The sequence below is a fragment of the Babylonia areolata genome, chromosome 26 (genome assembly GCF_041734735.1).
Source record: "Babylonia areolata isolate BAREFJ2019XMU chromosome 26, ASM4173473v1, whole genome shotgun sequence".
NCBI lineage: Eukaryota > Metazoa > Mollusca > Gastropoda > Neogastropoda > Buccinidae > Babylonia > Babylonia areolata.
In genome coordinates, this window is record NC_134901.1 from 25110531 (window position 1) to 25134530 (window position 24000).

The window sequence follows — 24000 nt, forward strand, 5'->3', positions numbered from 1 at the left end:
AGGAAGTAAATGTACTCTCAGACACTGCTGTCTAGTTGTGCAAAATAATGTTCAAAATTGTACTTTATTCTGTTAGTGCCCACACATTTTGCCACATGTGGATGCCTGACAAGTGCATAATCCAACAGCATTGAGTGCATGCATGTACAGTACATACGCATTTGGGTTACCTATCAGAGTGGATTACGCCGACAGAAACTTGCCAGAGAGCAACACTTTTGTTGCCATGGGTTCTTTTTCGGTGCGCCAAGTGCGTACTGCACATGGGACCTCGGATTATCATCTCGTCCGAATGACAAGCAGCTCAGTTTGAATTTCCAGTTTAAACTTGAGGGAAAGGGCATGAGTGGAGAACCAAACCCAGACCCTCACGGACACGATGCTGGCAGATAGTCATCTTTTTCTTAACCTTCTGCCACCTTCCTCCTATGCTTTCATAAACCACAAAAACTGACATGGGTTACAGGATCTTTAATGCGATTATGCTAACCTCTGCATGGGTATGTCTACAAAAGTGGAGTTGTGGAGTGATGGCCTAGAGGTAACGCGTCTGCCTAGGAAGCGAGAGAATTTGAGCGCGCTGGTTCGAATCACGGCTCAGTCGCCGATATTTTCTCCCCCTCCACTAGACCTTGAGTGGTGGTCTGGACGCTAGTCATTCATATGAAGAAAACAGTCCCGTGTGCAGCATGCACTTAGTACACGTAAAAGAACCCACGGCAACAAAAGGGTTGTTCCTGGCAAAATTCTGTAGAAAAATCCACTTCGATAGCAAAAACAAATAAAACTGCACGCAGGAAAAAATGCAAAAAAATGGGTGGCGCTGTAGTATAGCGACGTGCTCTCCCTGGGGAGAGCAGCCCGAATTTCACACAGAGAAATCTGTTGTGAAAAAAAGAAATACAAATACAATTACAAATAAAACACATATGCATACGTTAACATGGGAGATTGGCAAAAATCTGATTTTCACCCTTAACCTACCAGATGCCTGAACCAGGCCTGAACCCAGTACCCTCAGATTTTAACTCCAGTGCCCTAACCATTCAGCACTTGCAGCATTCAGTTACAAGTGATAATAAATGAAATAAGATACAGAAACCATAATGCTTTTTTTTCTTTCCCAATGCACTGCATGAACAGAAAATCTGAACCAATTTCAACCAGTAGTAAGTAAGTGCAGTGCAACATTATCGCAGTAATTACTGAAAGCGTTTTACAATCTAATGCTACAATATGTCACAATAAAACATTTTTTTAAACTGATTTTAGAAAAATCACATACCACAATGCTACGAAGATTCTCCCCTTCCAAAGTGTCGTAGACCTCTCCAAATGCAATCAACATCTTGTCCAAGTGATCTCTAGTCTTTTGACCACCTGAAGAACAAGTCAAGACACAAAATGTGAACACCTGTACACTTCTCAGAATCAACACATTACTCCCAACAACAGCGAAAAAGGAGAGAAAGAATGAATGAATGAATAAAAGAAAGGAAAAAAAAAGAGAAAATAAATTAAAAAAAGCACACACACACACACACACACACACACACACACACTGTAACACACACAGACCTGAACATGCACGCTCATGCCCACACACACACACACACACACACACACACACACTGTCACACACACAGACCTAAACATACACACGCATACGAGTGCATGCACACGCACACACACACACACACACACACACACACAGAGTCAACTGAAAAAAATAGAGCAAGCTTGGATTCAGCACAGTGGCCCAACATCATACCTCACAAAAAGTCCAGAACCATGTGGGAACTTCCACAGTTTCATAGTTGCATAGTTTCTTGGGGGCATGGTGAAATAATGCTAATTTTTCAAAAAAACAGCAGTGTATACAGCCAATCTGATGAGCACTATACTTAAAGGTGCTTTTTTTTGCTTTTTTTTCATACTGGAAAACCACAGTTATCATTTGCAGTTTTCAGTTTCTCAAGGAGGCACCACAGCTTACGCTGCACCACGTTTGCTCGGCAGATGCCTAACACCAGCATAACACAATGCACTTGTCAGGCCTTGAGTGCATGCACATATTTGAGTACATAAAGCTATCAGAGAGGTTTTCGTCTGCAGTGTCAGTGTGCCAAGTGCATGCCGCACACAGGATCTCGGTTTACTTGTCTCATCCGAACGACAAAACACTCAGTTTTGATTTTGCCAGTCAAGCTTGGGGAGAAAGGGCAAGAGTGGGAATTGAACCCAGACCCTCACAGGGCCACTGTATTGGCAAACAAGCGAAGTGTCTTAACCATTCTGCCACCTTCCTCCACCTTCTTTTCATTTACAAAGCAATGAACAACAGTAAATGACTGGCTGAAACGACGGGCGCCATAGCCAAATGGTTAAGCGTTGGACTTTCGATCTGAGGGTCCCGGGTTCGAATCATGGTGACAGCGACTGGTGGGTAAAGGGTGGAGATTTTTACGATCTCCCAGGTCAACATATGTGCAGACCTGCCAGTGCCTGAACCCCCCTCGTGTGTATATGCAAGCAGAAGATCAAATACGCACGTTAAAGATCCTGTAATCCATGTCAGCGTTCGGTGGGTTATGGAAACAAGAACATACCCAGCATGCACACCCCCGAAAGCGAAGTATGGCTGCCTACATGGTGGGGTAAAAACGGTCATACACGTAAAAAGCCCACTCGCGTATATACGAGTGAACGTGGGAGTTGAAGCCCACGAACGCAGAAGAAGAAGAAGACTGGCTGAAACAGATTTTTCAAATGCTTTTTTTTTCAAAGTATCTAAGGTGCACATGCACCTAAAACAGTCATCTGTGGAGAAAAGAAGTGACCAGCAGTGCTTAGACCATAGGCAGACTACACAACCTAAATCTTTTCTCTTTTTTTTTTCTTTTTTTTTTTTCTCAAATATATCTTCTGCTTTTACGAAGTAGTTCTTAACTTTTTTTTCTTTTTTTTTTTTTTTAATGAAGTGTGTATATAAATTACATTGGCCCAGCATAAGATGCACTGCAGACACAATGTGTATGTCCACAGAAATGTTGTCAAAGAAACGTTCTGTGCATACCCAAAGTCCATGTCATAATTGTCTGGGGTAGGGATATATATACTTATGGTGCACAATGGAATAAATGCCGTCTAGGAAGGGGGATATAGTTACAGTGCATATCAAAATATGTACATCCACCTCTCCCTCCCTTTCACACACCCACCCACCCAACCACACACACACACACACACACACACACACATAATCACAAAGTGTGTGCAAGAATGCATACATGTAGATTTGTAAAGAGCTGGCATTCATTTGTCCTGTATGTGTATACATGCTATGTATGTATGTCAAACTCTGTGTGTGTGTGTGTGTGTGTGTGTGTGTCTGTGCACGCGCGTGTGTGCGTGTGCATGTTTGGGTCTCTATGTGTGTGAGAGAGAGTGTGTGTGTGTGTGTGTATGTTGCACATGTAATCATACAAGCCCACACATGAGCACACATGCGTGCACGCAGGTATGAGCATCTGTGCATGTGTGAACGTGCATGCATGCAAGGTCAAAAAGCAAGCCATGATTGAACAAATGCAACATAGAACTTAAAGCAACAAAAATCAATAATACATAAGTGCTTTGAGTCTGGGAAAGGGACACAACTGGCTCAATGTGAAAATGGTTGCATATGGGATGACTGAGGCTCCAAACCAGAGGGAAGGGAGAGAGGGGGGGAAGAGAAGGACAGTCAACAACTTATGAATTCTGAAAACATGAAAATCATACCCTCTTTAATTTTTTGTTTAATATCAGTACCACTGCTACGAAATGACAGGATGTGAAATGCAACAATCAATCCTTTTTCTTTTTCTTCTTTTTTTCCCCCCCCCTCATTGTCAGATGAGTTTTTCTCAAGCTGAAAGTTGTGAACTGGCATGTGAACATTCCAACCTATGGCAAGACATGATCAATCATTTTTTTGCTGTTTTAACAAATTTTACGGTCACGTCCATCAAAGCATCGACAGACTCCTGGCTTCACAGAATCTCTCTTGCCTTGCATCAACTAAATTTTGTTTTTACTACAACTTTCCAACTTAGATACTTCAGAACAAAAACTGTGATTACTTCCAAATGTGTGGAAAGAATCCACAAAGAAATAGGCTGACCATCACTATGCACACCGGTTTAAGGCCAGACACGGTTGTGAAATTTTGACCAAAATCATGATTTTTTGTTATTTTCGTTTTTCTCATAATTTGCTTCTTCAACATCTAATCTTTATACAATTATAGTCCGTTTCACCTGGGTACTATATTCACTTAAATAAAGCTTCAAACAGCATCAACATGTGTGATTTCTTGTGAGTACCAAGCACATCTCCTTCTTTTCCTGTTTTCTCAGTTTTGTGTTTTGTCCTCATAATACGATTTTTCAAAATGCTAAGGCTCAAAAACTTTAAAAGATAGCATGTTCAAACTTGGTACTTTCTTTCTTTGTGTATTCATCTTTATTATAGTGCAGTGGGTTGTATAGTACTAGTAAAAGAATGAATATACAGTCGTTTGAAAAAAAATTATGTCAAGGAATTTATACACATTTCAACAAAAAAATAATAATAAACGTATTTATTCAAATTCCAAAATACCACTGCACTATAATAAAGAACGAATACAAATAAATTAAATAAAACAAACAGAAATAACATATCTATAAAGATATCGAAGTTATAGCTTTTAATTTTTTTGTTTGTCGGCCATTTTGGATTCGTTTCCATGGAAACCATCATGATAAATTGCACAGAATGACCTTTTTAGACATGTTTAGTCCAATATCTTTGCATACCATGTCACAGAAAGCCATAAACTTCAAGTTTATTTCATACGTTTTTGTACTACCGTGTCTGGCCTTAACCGAGATGTACAGCATCTCAGGCTAATGTAAATAGTGTCAGGGCTTTCTTTAAACATGAAACACAACAGCCTTTTTATGCATAAAGCCTTTGTTGTTGTTGTTGATTTTCTTAATCAATGTTGTGAATGTGAGATCTGTTAAAAGTTGTATTTTAACTCCTTCAGTATACTCAGATTAACGTCCCCTTACATGGCAGAATTTCGTTGCTCCTGACAGATGCAAGCATCGCTGGATTCTCAATACTGAACAGAAAAAAAAAAAAAACTATACTGACTAAAAATAACTTTAAAAAAAAACAACTGCTTTTAATCAACATGACAAGATAACACCGCTAAAATGTAATCCCCAAACATTTTTTTAGGGGTTTTTTTTGTTGTTGTTTTTAAATAACAATGAAATGATTATGGAAAAATCTATTGCTTTCTGTGCCATTCCCAGTAGTGCCATTATGAAGTAATAGAAATGCGTTTAAAAAACTATTTTCTTTTTTTTTCTGTAACCCATTCAGTGCCAGAGAATATTGTCTAAAAAAAAAAAGATGTGGTCTCCCCTTGCAAGGAATTTGAGGATTCAGTGCCAGAGAATATTGTCTAAAAAAAAAAAAAAAAAAAAAAAAAATGTGCTCTCCCCTTGCAAGGAATTTGAGGATTCAGGGGTGGTTGTTGTCTTTTTAATTCAAACAACAACAAAATAAATGTAACTGTATGAGTTATGTAAAAGACAGTTTTTGTTTTATGAAAGTGAATAAGGAATCTAAATCTGAGCTCTTTTTTCTTCTGTTTTTCTCTCAACTACTTTGATTGTAGTCAACTGTGAATACTGTTTTGCTCCCTCTTCAAACAAGTCAATCATCTGAGAAAGGTGTGAAGTAAATCATAAAAACATGTCCTTGCACCTTCAACCCTGGGTTTCAAGAAAAATTAACCTATCATCCTCTTTGTAAAAAAAAAAAAAAAAAAAAAAAGCAACAGTTTATGGACGACAACCACAGCCATGCCCTTTTGAAACCATGCCCTCTGACAGGCTGGCCTCCAACCTCTCACCTCCACCACTCCTCTTCCTCTCCTCCCCCCCTCCCCCACTGCCCCTCCACACACACACACACTTCTGCTCCCCCACACCCTCCTGCTCCCCGACCCCTTCTTTTCATGCAGGCACTCTGCCCCTCTGACTGTAAGTCACTGTCTCTCACTAAAAAAAAAAATGTTGGCTGCTTCGATTGCTTGCCTGAACAAGCGCTGGATGTATCTGGTTGGTTTTATCACTGTCATTGCCGTCTCCTTCGACAGCTTAACTGAACAAGCGCTGAATGTAGCTGTTAGTTTTTCTCTGTCATTGTCATCCTCTTCATGTTCTAACGGATCATAATCAGTGAGAAATGCATGTCCATCAATATATCCCTGTCCAAAGTCTTTCGCACAACCTGCAAAGTTGAGTACATCCACAGACTGGAACCAATAACCTTTATTGGACGACGTTTCTGGTAACTTTTTTTGCATGAGGCAAACCCCCTTTCCATGTGGCTTTCATGTGGTACAGTTAACAAATTATCATCAAGAAGAAAAAGGGGTCATCTCCTAGTGTAGTCTCATTCATGTAGTATTTTTATACTACAGACCCATCAATCTTACTGTCTGTCTCTTTTAGTGTGTTCACTGAACCAAACTAAGAAGGGAAAATTGGAACAGATGCAGGGCATCAGTGCATGGGTTGGGGGCACTATGGAAGCACTCTGCACTATCAGCTATGTCTTACGGGCACAGAATGGGTTAATTTGAATCTGGTGTCGACAAAGGTATTTTCAGAGAAAATCACACACACACACACACACACACAGAGGATTATTTAAATTTGTATGTCTACTTTTTTCTTCACACAAAGCCCTTATAAGTGCTGGGCTACGGATACATACAAAATCCAACATTATGCAGGATACTTTCAGTGATTACCCATATGAATACTGTCAGGGGTGCTGGGGTATTTACAGTGCATATCATCAACAACAACAAAAAATGAAACACTGCATGGAATAAAGACATTCAGAGTGCACAAAATCCGAATAAATACTGTCTGGGATATAGAATACTTACAGTGAAGCTCCAAATTAAATTCGCCTGGGATACAGATGCAAGTGTTTAGTGCATACATCCCAGTGGATAAATAACAACACCAAGTTACTACAAACAACAACTGCTTTATAACATCTACATTTTGTACATAAGCTACAGAGAAATGGCTGGTAAAAGTACCGTAAAGTTCGGTCTATAAGCCGCCACTTTTTACCCCAGCTTCAACCTCTGCGGCTTATATAATGATGCGGCTTATTTGCGGATTTTAACGATCCCGGAAGTGTCATGATTTCTGTCCATTAATTTTTGGATGAGCTTCAGGATAGTGTGCCAACTGTTCACATTTTATAAATCAAATCCGCACACATTAAAGCCTTCAGATCAGCATTCAGTTCTACTCTGCTCAAGCGTACACCCTCATCATGCCGAAAATGCAACATTATGCCTATGATGCAGCCTTCAAATTGAAGGCGATCGACCTAGCAGACGACAGTGCAAGCGACGAACCAGCAGCGACCTCCACCTTCATATTCATGAAGTGAAAGCGAGGCTGAAGTCAGTGACAAGATGGCGGAGGAAGCTGTGCTGGTTCTCTTCAACTCGGACACTGAAGATGAAGATTTTAGTGGATTCAGTGAGCAGGATGATGTTGAATAAATGTGACTAAATCCCTAAATTATGGATCTTATTTTCATTGCTTTTTTTTTTTTTTTTTTTTTTTTTTGGCACTAGCAGTATTTTCGCTTGCTTTTCTTTGTGTTGTTCCCGCTTGTCTTTATATCATAACCTACAGTATCGACAGCTTTTCTGTAGTATCAGTATGTCAGTATGTGTTCCAGTACCGTAAATAAGTGCGGCTTATAAGCCAGTGCGGCTTATGTATGTATAAAGTTCAATTTTTTCCAAAATTTAGTGGGTGCGGCTTATATACCAGTGCGCTCAATAGACTGAACTTTATGGTAAACAGTGCTGTTAAAAAAAAAAAAAAATTTGATGGTGATTACCTAAATGAATGGAAAAAAAACAACATAATTTGACTGATGATCATCACCCAAGTAAATGTCTGGAAAGAGATGCTATATGCCCAGACTAAATAGGGGCCTAAAATGACTGCAAATTTGCCTTTTTAAATGGCTGGAATGTGGGGGGGTGGGGTTGTGTTTTTTGTTGTTTTTTTTTTTTTAAACTTTTTTTTTTGCTTTTTTGGACTGCTTCCTCTCTCTTTCAAACACACACACACCCATCCCTAAACATCCCTCTTACTGACACATATACATACAGATGCAGTGTCAGCTGAACATGTGGGCACAATCACGAACACACACACACACACAGACACACACACACACACACATAAACACACATGCCTGCACGTACATACACACACATATATAATCAAACTCCTATCATAATCAAAAAGAGGCAACTGCTGACAAGTGCAACACTCAGTGGGACCACGGAAGAGTAAAAAAAAAAAAAAAAAAAAATCAGGTACAAAGAAAGAGATAAGACAGAAGGCAACAAACAAGAAAATCATGCAACAACCATTAAGCTAATAAAATAACAACAACAGAATAAATGAATTAACACACACACACACACACACACACACACACACACACACACAAAACAAAGCACAGTTATAACAGAATAGTCAAACAAATGATGAGTAAAATGGCAAAGCAAAAAATACACTAGCATCGAAGAAGAGAGAAACAAAAAAAACCATAAAGAAGAATGGAGAGTAACCAAAATAAATGAAACTACAAACAGTCAAAAAATAGCAGTGGAAGATAAACACAACAGAAGAGAAAGCCAGAATCCCCACTGATATATTAAATGGACAAACAAGCAGGAAAAAATGAAAAAAAGCTGCAGTTACCGAGTTGCATTAACAAAGCGTTACGTAATGGTAATGAAGAAAAGATGCCGTATTTTCAAACTTCAATTGATAAAGCATTAATAGTTATTAAAATAAAAAATAAATGCTATAATTTGCCACTTTGATTAATCAAGAATTAATGGTAAATGATTTAAAAAAACAGAGGCTTCATGATCCTGTTAGGTAATAACAGACGCTATGCTATAATTTACCATTTTGATTGATAAAGAATCAATGATAAAATAGTTCATGATGTTTTTTTGGGTTTTTTTTTTAACAGAGGCTACAAATTCCTGCTAGGATTAATAAAACATTAATGGTAATAAGAATAAAACAGAGACTGTATAAATTCCTGCTAGGATTAATAAAGCATTAATAATGTTAATCAAAATCCAAAACAGAGACTATAGTTTCTTGCTATGTTTAATAAAGCATTGATAGGAATTAAAACTGAACAAAACGTAGACGAAAGTTTCCCACTTCAATCTACAAAGAAAGCATCAATGGTAACAAGAAAACAACAACAACCACACACACACACACACACACACACACACACACACACACACACACATATATATATATAGGCTCTGTACCTGAATGATTCCAGAGCAAATCCAGACACTGGCCATATGAGGCGGGACGATGTGTGTGGCTGTCTTTTCTGCCCGCCACTGGAAATCCAAGAATACATAAATTTACAAAAATTGAAAAATGCAAGAGCACACCCCACATATGTGGAGTGATGGCCTAGAGGTAATGCGTCTGCCTGGAAAGTGAGAGAATCTGACCGCACTGGTTCAAATCAGTCACCAGTATTTTCTCCCCCTCCACTAGTGGTGGTCTGGATGCTAGTCATTCAATGAGATGATAAACCAAGGTCCTGTAAGCAGCATGCACTTAGCGCACATTAAAGAACCCATGGCAACAAAAGGGTTGTCCTTGGCAAAATTCTGTAGAAAAATCTGTTTCAATAGGAAAAACAAATAAAATTTAAAAAACTGCAGGCAGGAAAAAATACAAAAAAAAAAAAGGGTGGCGCTCTCAGTGTAGCGACACGCTCTCCCTGGGCAGAGCAGCCTGAATTTCACACAGAGAAATCTGTTATGACAAAAAAGGGTAAAACAATACAATATCATGCATGAAAAATACACAAGTATATACCAATTTATTTGACCTACAGTCCAATAGAAACCATTTTACAACTATGCTCACATTTCCCTTCTTTTTTTTTTTCCTTTCTTTTGTCTTGTTATGACTTCTGCATTCGTAACCTGCAACTCCCATGTTTACTCATATATATCTACAAGTGGGATTTCATTATATATGTTTAAAAAATAATCTGCATTCAAAACTTAACACAAACTTGATGGTTTCAAAACCATCTGGAATACCATACAAATTCAACTGAAGGGCAGGAGATTCGAACCCCCCTACCTGGCAGGTGGTTGAGGAAGTGCTCCACACACAGCACCCTGTAGCTGTTGTCGTTCTCACTGTGGAAGGTTTCTTCAAACAGCAGCGGGACCTAAAAATAATTTTTTTTTTTTTTTTTTTCCAAAAGCGACATATGAATGCACCTCAAACGAACATCCATACCTCACAAAGTAACATAATAACAATCAGCTGAAAAAGAAAAAGAAGAAGAAATAATAACAATAACAACAACAACAACAACAACAATGATAATAATATAATGATAATAATAAAGGTATTTACACAGTGCTTAATCTTGTGCAGAAACAAATCAGTGCACTTCGACACCCGTCATTTGACACCGATAGTTGCTAACCGTAACGAACAGTCCAGCCAACAGACAGCACAAGGCCTGGCCATATCATGCCTTGTCACACCAATCATTCACATGCATGCCTAACTCTTGATTCAGAGGGATGAAAGTCAGGTGCAGTGGTCAAATGCCTGGAGTGCTGGGATTCTCACCCAAGTTTCTCAAGTTCAATGCCCGGTTTGGGCACATCTGGTGGGTTCTTCTTCTTCTTCTTCTTCTTCGTTCGTGGGCTGCAACCCCCACGGTCACTCGTATGCACACGAGTGGGCTTTTACGTGTATGACCGTTTTTACCCCGCCATGTAGGCAGCCATACTCCGCTTTCGGGGGTATCTGGTGGGTTAAGGGTTGAGATTTTTCCGACGTCCCAGGTCAACAGGCGTGCAGACCTGCTAGTGCCAGAACTCCTTTCATGTGTGTACTGTAGTACACACGCAGAAGATCAAACAGGCACATAAAAGAATGTGGAAACCGTTTTAATGAAATGAATTTTGACGCCAGAGCTGTGCTCAGGTGCAGGGCTCAATGGGTTAAGGCCACAATTGAAAGAGCCGAGTGCAGAGTTGTGACAAAAAAGAAACAAGAGAGGCAAGGCCTTCAAGACTCACTTGTGATGCACTTAAAAAAAAAAACTTTAAAAAAAAAAAGATTCAATCACTAAAATGTGTTCTGTATTTGTTATCATAAAGCTTTGTGTTAAACAAAAAAGAAAAAAAAAAAAGGCCTGAGCACGGATTCAAATTCAGCGTGTTCGGGTGGGAAGAAATTGTCTTACTCACTGTGCTATTGTGGACCTAACAATGACGTTAAAAAATTAATATCCAAGCATGCTTTTTTAAGGGTGATAAATTGATTGTGGAATTCAACGTGAGAACACTGTTTGAATCATGTTATTTTGGTGTATCTCTAGGCATTTAAGAATTCTTTAAGGTCAGTGGTAAAGGAGACGTTGCCATTGCTGCAACATTTAGCTGTTTTCTCTGGATCTTGATAGATGAATGACAAGTTTAGTTACACTCGCCGGAAAAATACAACACGATCGATTCAATTTCTCTTTTATGCTTATTCTAGTTAATTGAGTATCCACTTTAAAATATCCATACGCAGTAAACACATCCATGATGTAGTCTGTGTCACTGTATGTGTTCTGTCCAGAATTTGTATTTCTTTCCATTTAACTGCGAACAAGAAAAACGAGGTCACGCCGCCTTTTTACAAAGCATCGCCTACGCCTCTGCAACTGAGACGTGCTTTTCTGCTGTTTTCGGATTCTTGGAAATAGCCTCAACGAAATAAACCGTTAATGATACGGGAAACACGGCTAAATTGAGGAGATATACAACCTATCATTGGTATGACTTATGAATATTTTTTTCCTATTATTTTTTAGCAAAATTTGGTATTTAATTGACTGAGAAAAGATTTCCAGAGAAAATGGCAAAGTTAAAGTTTACTAGAGACACACAGACATACACAGAGACAGACACACACATACAACTGAACACCGGGTTTTTACGTACTTCGTTGAGTCGAAAAAAAAAAAGTATGGAGCTCACTGTCCGGAGATGGAGAAAGAGTGGTGGCATGTAATACAGGTGTACTGATACGTGAAGGTACTTCCACTCCTGTTGGAATCTCCGGTATTAGAGCACATATGCTTATTTAAACTTGTGCACACACACACACACACACACACACAGTGTGAGTTAAGGCACTGGCAAATCTGCACATAAAACCCCAAGACTGGAAAAATCTCCACCCATAACCCACCAGGCATAAAGGAAATTTTCTATCTAAAATTACGTTTAAAGGCATGGCCATCAAAGACCCACTCAGGAACACCGGTCCAAAGTTGTGACCAGCCAGTCATCTCATCCGTTTCTGAACTGGCACGTAGATACTGATGAAATTTCCTAATCGGAGATGCTTTCTGGTATGTTGGGTTTTTTTGGTTTTTTTGTTTCCTTCAGGATAGGGACAACGGCTAAGTGGATAGCACCCCACACTTCCTTCCTGAAGCTTCATTACCAGTACCATGGTTTGATTCCCTGCTGTACCTCATGGATTAAGTACGTTCCCTTTTGATGTACATCAAAATCCATACACACACACACACACACACACCCGTTATTAAAAAAAAAATTTTTAAACACCATAAAATATTAATCAACAAACACTGCTCACCGACAGCTGATGTTCAAAACCATCTCTGGTGTAGAGTTTGCCATCTTTTATCAACACCACCTACACAAACAACAATCAGTCTTTTTTTTCCTCTCCCTCACTGTTATTAACTTATTTAATGTCTGCACTACCACAATTATACTAGATTAATACATACATACCACACTGAGTGTAATTATCCTAAATTAATACATATACATGTATACTACACTAAGTGTATCAACTGCTTTCAGTTTCCTGCTGTCTCTCTTCCTTTCTGTGTCCAACCTCCCCTCTTGTCTCAATGTCTTGCACTGCCATGTCAAGTGTGTATGGTCTGCATATAATTATCTTTGAATGCAAATGCATGTATATCCACAAAGCCACACACACACACACAAAGGCACTTATATTTTCTAAACAAACTTCACTGAACATTTTTGGTTATCCTCACACATGCACACACACACACACACACACACACACACACAGAGTTACACACACTCACAGAGGAACAGACACACACCCACATACAAAATTAATGTGCACCCACACATGCATGCAAACACACACACACAATGTATCTTTAAAAAATCATAATAATATGTAAACTTTTCATACAAAACCAAAGAGTTAAGAAATCATCAAATATGTGCGCACACACACACACACACAAACACAAAGCATATGATACACTCCGGCCACTTTTCCCATATTTCCTATTCTTTACGTCACCTCCCCTCTTCCAACTTCCAACGCCTCCATCACAAAAGATTTTTACGTAAAAATTGATGATTAACAACAACAACAACAAACACATATGCACACACAAATATGAGACCATCACACCTTCTGGGACAATGTCATGTACACATTGCTCTTGTCCTCCTCCTCCTCCTCCTCTCCTCCTCCTGCAGTGTCCAGGAAAAGGACGTGATCCTTCACGTCCGCCTCTGTGATCCTGTGGTGGGAGCAAGATGCATACTTGGGGATGCAGACCTGCACATCAACATAACACTGAAATACACTTTGTCAATACTATTAGTGTTAAAGACGGGCACAAAAGCCAAGTGGTTTGACTAGAGTGCTGGGCTTTCAACCCAAGGGTCCTGGGTTTGATCCCCCAACCATGGCATCTGGTGGGTAAAGGGAAGAGATTTTTCTGATCCCCCAGGTCAACCCAGGTGCAGACCTGCTAGTACCCCCCTTCTTGTGTATACTCATGCAGAGTATCAAATGCAGATATAAAAGCTTCTGTAAGTGTAATCCATTTCAGTGATCAGTGGGTTATGGAAATATGAACATACCCAGCATTCACCCCCTCCCCCCCCCAAAAAAAAACAAAAAACAAAGTATGATTGCCTACATGACGGGGCAAAAACGGTCACACAAGCAGAAATCCACTTACTAATGTGAGTGAACGTGAAGTCGCAGCCCACAAAGAAGAAGAATACTGTTAATTACCAAGTAACTGTAAGCACATATCCACATTTTGCACAAGTTTCACCCTTAAGTTGGGGTTTTTTGGGGTGGGGGGGGGGTTGTTTTTTTCCCCCTGGGTCCTTTAATTTTGTTTAAGCTGTGTGTAAACATTTTATATTCTACATGCAGCTGAAAGACACTTTTCCATGTTTTAATGACTATCAAATTCAAAGCCATATCTAGTTCCTCGAGTCTTTACCCTTTGCAGGAGGAGCCAAGACCCTTACTTAGTTTCATCATACAGCACTGGCTGAGCTAAGAATGAGAACAGAATGGCAAGTGAAACAAGACGCTGCATCATCATTGACTCATGGCATAACATTATGCTCTCACTGTTTTGTTTTTTTTTCAGTGACACATGGACACCTCATGCAAACATTCTATTCCTTATCTCTGTATATCTTCATTGCTTTGTAAAGAAACAAGATCACAGTTAGCTAAGTGATTTGTCATTACTTCATGATAATTTATTTCTATTTTTTCATCCATTCTTCTTCTTTTCTATAAGTCTGACTTCTGACTGATTGATTTCCCACAATCAAAAGTGATCTATCCAAAACTGGTAATGAAACCAGTTTTCACTCCAATTTTACTGGAGCCAAATTGTTGAATATGCATACAGCAAACAGGGGGCAGTGCCTTGGAACCTGTTTCTGTAAATTCACAGTTTATCCAATGCCGAAATTATCCTTATTCTGAAATTTCTTTTGTTAAATATATTATAAATTTTCCATCAGAACCAACGCAAAATGCTCACCAGAGCCTTTTCAGCTACAGCCTTGTTGAAGAGTGCGGTGAACTGCTTGTGAATGGTAAGGAAGAAGGGGTTTTCGTACAGGTCTTCATCGTAGCTGGCCATGGTCACTTCACCATTTGTCTCCCTCCCTCCTTCCCTGCTGCTCTGAAAGTGAAACCAAGACAGGAATCATGACTCACTGCTACCTGTTATTACTTATCACCCAGCCCCGACCACACACAGCCATATCAGAACTGAATATTGTAAAAATAAATAAATAAATAATCTGGAAAAGAAAATCTGGTGCAAGTACAGATATTACCTTCATGCACATAACCCTTGGAGGACATGCATCCGATACTGATCATTCACCAGATGATTAAAAAAAAGTAACTGGATCATAAATTCTACAGACAAAAAATATACATGTATAACATTAACAAACAAAATCATAAAATATATACATGTATACAAAACCAAAAATCACCAAGAAGCATCACACACGTCCAAGATGCAAGAAACCACATCATATACTACAGTCTACACTACAGTAAGAGTGTCGAACTATCAAGTGGAAAAGAAAACAAAATCAAGGCTTTCTTGAAAAAAACGTAGATCAATCAACCAGCAACGCAGAAAATAAGAAAGGAAGACTACGCCATAACAGAACCGGAAAAGGGAGGAAGCCAGAAACAAGGACAGCAAACAGAAAAGAGGAAATTTCTAGAAATTTCACAGAAATTCCAGAAGGAGGGGACACTGTATATACTGAAACTGTAAGAGCCCACAGATTATATAATTATCATTAATTTATTTATCTATTTGTAGTGTATACTATACATATATACTAAAAATTACTATAATTTAGCTTAATTCCTATAATTCATTACATTAACAACACAGTGGGATCAATATTACTTATTCAAGACAACAAGCAAAGATTAGGTCAGAATACAATCAAATGATTTTGAAAATCTCATTTATAACATGAAACTGATGGAACAACTATGGTCAAGATTCAGCACATCAAAGTAATATTAGGTGAGCATACAACTTTAATGATAATGCACATACACCCAGAGATACACATTTTTTCCAGGTACAAACATAATGTTGACACTCTCATAATGTATCAGATAACAAATGGGTTCAAGGTTTAAAAAAACTAATTTTAGGTAATTGTGTGTTCAATCGCAGATTACATATATCTGTACTGAAGATTTTGATAAGATCATTATTATTATTACTATTAATTATTATGAGTATTTATGCCTTATCTTGAAAATAAGCCGTAGGCGTTTACAAATAGAAAACATGTCTAAATGTCAAAAAGGAAAAATTTAAACCAAGATACCAAACATCATTGAAAATTGTTCCCCCCCATTCCCCCCCACCCCCACCCCACCCTCCCACCCCGAGGCCTCAATGGACTTGAAACAAATCATCACAACAACTAATTACTATCAAGGTTTTGTCCACATAAACCTAATATATGAAATATAAATAAAATGTGCACAAATCTTCAAGCAAACCATGCACTTGAATATTTGATACTAACCGTTTCTATACCAGGAGACACTGTACAGTTTAACTTCAACTGTTGTTATCTTTCCACTTTCCAGCACAGCAGTGCTTTACAAAAATTAGTTAATCTTTAACACAACACACAGCCAACACATAAAAAAATGTTTTTAATGTTATCACCCAAGCTGAAGTCCAACCTATCTGATATATACCAACACAGGCTGTTTGTTCTATACACTTTTAGTGTTCAATTAAAAATACTCAAAAATAATTCTACTATGTCAAACTGGTAGTGGTATGAACTAGGCCTATCTCTTGACTCTGCTGGCCAAATTTTGTGACAAATTCAAGTGTCTTTCTTTCTGTTTCAATGAGAAAAAGAAAGGGAGAGAGAGAGAGTGTGTGAGAGACAGAGAGAGAGGGGGGTGTGGGGGGGGGAGCGTTACAGAAGGAACCTGGTGCTATCCATCAATTCTACCGATAAATGCTCTGTGTATGTTACTGAAGAAAATATTTCATGATGTACATATTCTAGGTCACACAGGTTAAATAATCTGAGTGCCCTATTCACTTGTTCTCATCTTGCTTCATTTAGGACTGTCAAAAGATACTTGATCTATAGATCATATATCAATTTTTCTTGGATAGCAAATTGTACTCATACATTAAGTTAATAGCCTTGTGACAGATAAATGAAAAACAATGTGATAGTGAGAGTGACAGTGCCACCCCCCACCCTCCCCCCTCCAAAAAAAAGAAAAAAGTATACTCTGACACTGTGACAGTAATGTTGTTATTCAATTTGATGACCAAGGCCAAAACGCTGACAATTGGGGAGGGGAGGGTGTGCAGGTGGGGTGGGGGGGTGCCGGGGGGTTGTAGGGGTGAGGGAGTTGCAGGGGGGGTGGGGTGGGGGCTAGGGGGGAGGGGGTGGGGAACAAAGGACAGAGAGAAAAAGGGAGGAGGTAATGGGTTATGTGGGTTTGTCAGGGAGCAGTGGGTCTGCAAATTGACACCTTCTGAACAAATGTGTCAAGGGTTGGGGCACCCCCTACAGGGGCAGGGTGTTCCAGTCACATACTATCCATGGCAAGAAGGCACTCAGCCAGATGTCCGCTCTGCAAGGGCTCCTGTCAAAGCTTTTGTGTGGAAGCTTTTCTAGAATACTGCTGCTGCTGGTGGAGGTGTGGAGGTACCTTACATTTGCAAGTCCCCTGAATAATCTTGAAACGCATGGATATGCTGGCCCTCCTCCTGTGACGTTCCAGGGTTTCCCAATGCAGTGCTTGTAGTAGCTTGATGGTGCTGGTCATCCTCTGATATTTACCAAATTTTGTACAAACTGCACTGCTCTCCATCTTTCGCACTTCTTTCTTTGCAGCGGGGACCCTTGCAGTGCTCGTGTATTCAAAGATAAGGTGCATTTGGGCTTGTAGGCGATTGTCTTGATTTTAGTTGTGGCTTTCCTGATGTTTCTTCACAGGAAGCCAAGTGTACTGTTTACTTTAGTCACCATACTGTCAGTATGTTTGGTGAAGCGGAGATTTGTCTGGAGTGTGAAGCTTTGATATTTGGTGGACATCACTGGTTAGAGCAGGTGACCATGCAGATGGTACTGCCAGTGGCTGCTGTTTTCCTTGTGGTGCACGTCAGGAGTCTGCACTTTTCGAATGGACCTGCATCTCTTGTTCTTCTTCCCAGTCCTTGTGTCACTCTACTTAAACTATTGTAGGTTTTTTAAACAATAATTAATATTATTATATAACTATAGTATGAAATAATATATTGTGTGTGACCAACATTATAAAAAAAATTATATATCAGTGTAATGATTCAATCATAAGTGTACACAATGGATTTAAATTTAAAAATGAAATATAATTATTATCATAACAACATCATTATCATTATACTATAACTGTATAAGAAACATTATTCTCTGTCAATCTGTTCAAAACCATGTCACAAGTAAAGAGAGAGAGAGAGAGAGAGATGAAGTAAAGAGAGGAGGAGAGATGGGGTAAGGAAAGAATAAAAGACAAAAACTGTTTCCGTTCATAATTACTTTAAATCAAAACACTCCTGCAGAGAGAAATCTTCGCCCCTTCGTAATAAGATTGAATTGATTTAATACCGTGGTCAACACGCGCTTTATATTTGACAGTGTAACATTCCAAGTGCTCGGTATGTGGCGAGGACAATAAATGGATTTTTCACAGCAGAAAACATATATAACGCATTTTATAAAAAGAGAAAGAAAATGATATAATTATTTTCAGTCACGTGAAAACGGTCGCAATGAACTTTTCTTTACAGATCAAAGAAAAATCCAAAACGCACTACTCGTGAAAAAAAACCTCCCAGACCCACGCGTTGTGAGAAAATTATATCCAGTGCACATCTTACCGGTTGAGAAAAAGTTGACTCTGTTAAGTGCAATGAATTCTTTGAATCCCCTTCTTTTGCCAGTCTATGTTTCGTTTCTGAACTTTATTATCTCGGTGACAAGTGTTGAAAAGATAAATAACAAAGTAAAGAGTCTCTCCAAGGGAAATAAGACTCATTCCTTTCTTTGATGTTTCAGTGGCTTCCGGTTACAACGGGCATGCAAAAGAAACCAAAATGGTATACTCAGTTTGCCCCCGGTGAAGCCCGGGCACGAAGAGAAGACCAAGTGTTTCATCGGCTTAGTCCTTTGAAGAGTGAATAAAGACGCGCGCGCGCGCGTGTGTATGTGTGTGTGTGTGTGTGTGAAAAGTGATATGTATATGCAGACTAAACAAAATATTAAGCCCAGAGAAGATCCATACTACGCAATGATTATAAAACAGGTAAACATTTGGATTGATTCTAACAAAAATACGTTAACAGTGGCGATCAGTGGTTATATCATATCATATCCTATATTCTGCTATTCTATTCAATTCAATGACAAAATGTGAGCGTCAGGTATCAAGGGAGAATACTGAGCAGACTTAACCCATTTGGCCCAAGGGCGTTAACAGCATCAGCAGATGCCCTCGCCATATAATTTATACTGATGCAGAAAAATGAAGACATTATAAAATACTAAAATTGACAGGTGGGTTTTGTTGTTGTTGTTGTTGTTGTTTTTGGGGTTTCTGTTGTTATTTTTTTGGGGGGTGGGGGGTGGGGGGTGGGGGTGGGGGGGGGGGGGGGTATTCTTTCCGTCTTCCAAATGATTGACACATGGAGACACTGTCGGAAAATACTGTAGGAGTATGCTCCCTTCAGTTGCGGTTTGTGCATATTTTGGAACGGGTGGACCTTTTTTTTTTCTTTTTTTAATTTTTTTTCTTCTTTTTTTTTAATTATTATTATTATTATTATTGAAACGAATTCTGACGTCAGGGTATTTTTGCCTGCTTGGGTTTAGGGCTGACTTGTTTGAGCACCTGTTTTATAAATAATTTCCATTGATGTTGGTTTCCTGTCACACACACACACACACACACACACACACACACACAACGGGAGGGCGGGGGCGGGGGGAGGCGCACTTGATGATGAACAAGAACAGTGACTTCAGTCGAAAACTGAAAAATAGCCTTTATATTTTCCTGATCCCCCATACCATGCTGTTCCACGGCTCTCTCTGACTCTGATTGATTGATTGATTGATGTGGATACTTATATAGCGCCTATCCTCGGTCAGAGACCAAGCTCTAAGCGCTTTACATACACGGGGACATTTGCACCACAGGCTGCCTACCTGGGTAGAGCCGACTGACGGCTGCCACTGGGCGCCGGCTCATCATTCGTTTCCTGTGTCATTCAATCAGATTTCAGACGCACACACATACACACTCTGACAGACATGTGACATTTTACGTGTATGACCGTTTTTTTCATTTATTTACCCCGCCATGTTAGCAGCCATACTCCGTTTTTCCATAACCCACCTGACATGGATTACAGGATCTTTAACGTGCGTATTTGATCTTCTGCGTGTGCATACACACGAAGGGGGTTCAAGCACTAGCAGGTCTGCACATACGTTGACCTGGGAGATCGGAAAAATCTCCACCCTTTACCCACCAGGTGCACCGAGATTCGAACCCGAGACCCTCAGATTGAAAGTTCAGCGCTTTAACCATTCGGCTATTGCACTCTCTCTCTGTATCATTCAAACAGTGTCTATTACTTCTCTACCATTTGTCTGTGTATCCAGTGTCTCTGTCTGTCTGTCTGTCTGTCTGTCTGTCTGTCTCTCTCTCTCTCTCTCTCTCTCTCTCTCCTATTTCATTGCAAAGCTTATCAAGATATCAGGGCTAAGAATCAACTTTTACATGTGGCCGCCGAGAGAAGGCAAACCGTGCAGAGCTTGTTATCCTCTGATAATGATGAAGTTCTAATTTCGCTCGCCAGGTATGTTGCAGAGGCTATTAACATCCGGAAAAAGAAAACTGGTTAGTTAGAATATGTAGTAGTTATATCTATGAATAATATATTGCATTTGTATGCACTTGATGGCCAAGCTGAATATGAACAGTTTATAATATTTGTTGTGGTGGTTGTCAATTAGGCTAAATAGTAGAGGTTGATGACAGAGATGATAGAGTGTGGTTGAAGATGATGTATGTGTGCTTGTATTGGGCACATGCATCTAGAAACAATTAATTCACCTTGTTCTAGAAAAGCTTATTGATGTTTTATTTACTGTTCATAGTTTGTTTTTGTTTGGTTTTTGTTTTGTTTTTTCGTTCAATACACGACGCTGCAATTGAGAATTATGTCCCCTTGACACAAGGGCTGTAGATAGGCCAATGTCAATAAATAATGTCTGAAGCGTCTCTCTCTCTCTCTCTCTCTCTCTCTCTCTCTCTCTCTCTCTCTCTATTTTCCCTTGTGCTTTTCTTTCTTATTTTTGTACTCAGGGCTGGGTGGAAAAAAGCATTTTTCAGTGCTATTGTGCTTATCTCAATAACCAGAAAAAATAAAATTTCGTTCGTTCAATCGTACTCATACACACGCGCACGCGTGCTCGTGCGCGCGCGCGCACACACACACACACACACACACACACACACACACACACACACACACACACGCACACGCGCACGCACACACACACACACACACACACACACACACACACACACACACACACGCACACGCGCACGCACACACACACACACACACACACACACACACACACAAAATGTGTACATGTATTTGTCTGTTTGTTTGTTTGTTTGTATTTCTTTTTATCACAACAGATTTCTCTGTGTGAAATTCGGGCTGCTCTCCCCAGGGTGAGCGCGTCACTACACTGAGAGCTCCACCCCCTTTTTTTCTGCATGCAGTTTTATTTGTTTTTCCAATCGAAGTGATGTTTTTCTGCAGAATTTTGCCAGGAACAACCCTTTTGTTGCCTTGGGTTCTTTTACGTGCGCTATAAGTGCATGCTGCTCACGGGACCTCGGTTTATCGTCTTATCCGAATGACCGGCTATAGCGTCCACACCACTACTCAAGGTCTAGTGGAAGGGGAGAAAATATCGGCGGCTTAGACGTGACATGATTCGAACCAGCAACGCTCAGATTCTCGTCTCGCTTCCTACGCGGACGCGTTACCTCTGGTAGCAGGCCATCACTCCACTAATATGTAGAGTAGCCAGTCGTCAGTCCGACACTGACCATCAGAACAGCAGAGGAGGCAACTGCTGTCTCAACTGTCTTGGGCTAGAATTGGATTATAGTGGAGAGTGTCTAGTTGCCTAAGTTACATCAGTCCCCACCCTCGGCTCGGCCAAGAGGGTTTTACTTGGGACCGCAGTCGGCGATGGGATGATTCCGGCAAAAACGTCAACTAGTCCCCAAGACTTTCAGTTTCAGTTTCAGTTTCAGTAGCTCAAGGAGGCGTCACTGCGTTCGGACAAATCCATATGCGCTACACCACATCTGCCAAGCAGATGCCTGACCAGCAGCGTAACCCAACGCGCTTAGTCAGGCCTTGAGAAAAAAAATAATAAATAAATAAATTTAAATATATATATATATATATATATAGATAAGCTTACATAAATAAATAAATAAATAAATAAATAAATAAATAGATAGATAAATAGATAATAATTATGATATAAAAAAAAAAGCTAAGACTTCATATATTAAGCAAGTGCAATCATGCCTCTAGCTTGAAAGTCGTAGTCCTTCACAGCTGAAAGACTAAGCTGTAAAAATGACTTCCCATTACAGTGGGGAAACCATTGGTCATACAGCTCTCACAATTTGCTGTTGGCCAAAATGTACTGAAGCCTATGGCAATCTGTGAAAAAAAAGCTGAGCGTTGGGCCTACACACAGACGGACACACACAGTGTCAGTTTCAGTAGCTCAAGGAGGCGTCACTGCGTTCGGCCAAACCCATATACGCTACACTACATCTGCCAAGCAGATGCCTGACCAGCAGCGTAACCCAACGCGCTTAGTCAGGCCTTGAGAGACAAAAAAAAAAAAAAGGTGAATAAATAATAGATAAGCGTACATAAATAAATAAATAACAATTATAATATAAAAAAGGTAGTAATAATAATAATAATAATAATAATAATAATAATAATAACACACACAGACACTGACAAACGCACGCACGCGCGCACACACTGACACTGACACACGCACGCGCGCGCGCACACTGACACACTCTCTCTCTCTCTCTCTCTCTCTCTCTCTCTCTCTCTCTCTCTCTCTCTCTCTGTCTCTGTCTCTGTTCCTTTCCTCGATCGCTCTCAGCCCTTCCAACCCTTTCACTTCCGTTGTATCACCACCACCACCACCACCACCACCACCCCTCTCTCCATTCCTTTCGTCGTCTTTTTCTTCCGTCTTGTCGTCGTGGTTCTACTCGTCTTCCACCTGTTTCCATTCCTTATTTCCCGTGCCTAATTACAGGGTTCACTGTAGACGTAGCTACGTCTTTCTGAGGTAAAGAAAAAATAAATCCATATAGCTTTCTTCCTACTTCCGCTTTGCTTTGTTTTCTGTGTCTCCTAGTTTGTTCTTTTCGTCTTCTCTCATACCCGCCCCCCCAACCCCCCGCCGCAACCCCCGGCTCCCCCACACGCCCTCCCCCGACGGACCCCTCTATCCCCCCCCCCTGCTGCACCCTCACTGTGCTTTCACCCTCGTTCGTTCTGTCTCTGTCTCAATTCCTCACTCTTCTTCCCGCTCCTCCTCTTCCTCAGTCCTCCTGCCCCGTCCTTCTCCTCCTCCTCCTCCTCCTTCTCCTTCTCCTTCTTCTTCCTCAGTCCTCCTCTTCAGTCCTCGATCTTCCTCCATCCCCTTCTCTTCTCCGCTTCCTCCTCCTTCCCCTTCTTCTTTTCTTCTCCTCCTTCTCCTACTCTCCTCCGACTTCTTCTTCGCCTCCGTCCTCCTCCTCCTCCTCCTTCTTCTCCTACTCTTCTCCTCCTCCTTCTTCTACT

The 24000-nt window shown here is 40.1% G+C and overlaps 1 protein-coding gene across 5 annotated transcripts in view; it reads right to left on the bottom strand.

Moving 5' to 3' along the window:
* Positions 1 to 19091, bottom strand: part of LOC143300465 (ankyrin repeat domain-containing protein 27-like) — a 69757-nt gene extending 50666 nt beyond the window's left edge. For 2 of the 5 annotated variants that reach the window (XM_076614165.1, XM_076614163.1), the window contains exons 1-8: positions 18961 to 19091; positions 15052 to 15195; positions 13662 to 13811; positions 12834 to 12893; positions 10299 to 10389; positions 9458 to 9535; positions 7001 to 7024; positions 1286 to 1380 (exon numbers count right to left, since the gene is read on the bottom strand). In XM_076614165.1, the coding sequence (XP_076470280.1) occupies positions 1286 to 1380; positions 7001 to 7024; positions 9458 to 9535; positions 10299 to 10389; positions 12834 to 12893; positions 13662 to 13811; positions 15052 to 15153 (600 nt within the window). In that variant the 5' untranslated portion in view covers positions 15154 to 15195; positions 18961 to 19091. Of the gene's footprint in view, positions 1 to 1285; positions 1381 to 7000; positions 7025 to 9457; positions 9536 to 10298; positions 10390 to 12833; positions 12894 to 13661; positions 13812 to 15051; positions 15196 to 16588; positions 16651 to 18960 lie in introns of those variants that run through there. The other 3 variants (XM_076614167.1, XM_076614166.1, XM_076614164.1) reach the window with 2 other exon arrangements.
* Positions 19092 to 24000: the final 4909 nt, after the last annotated feature.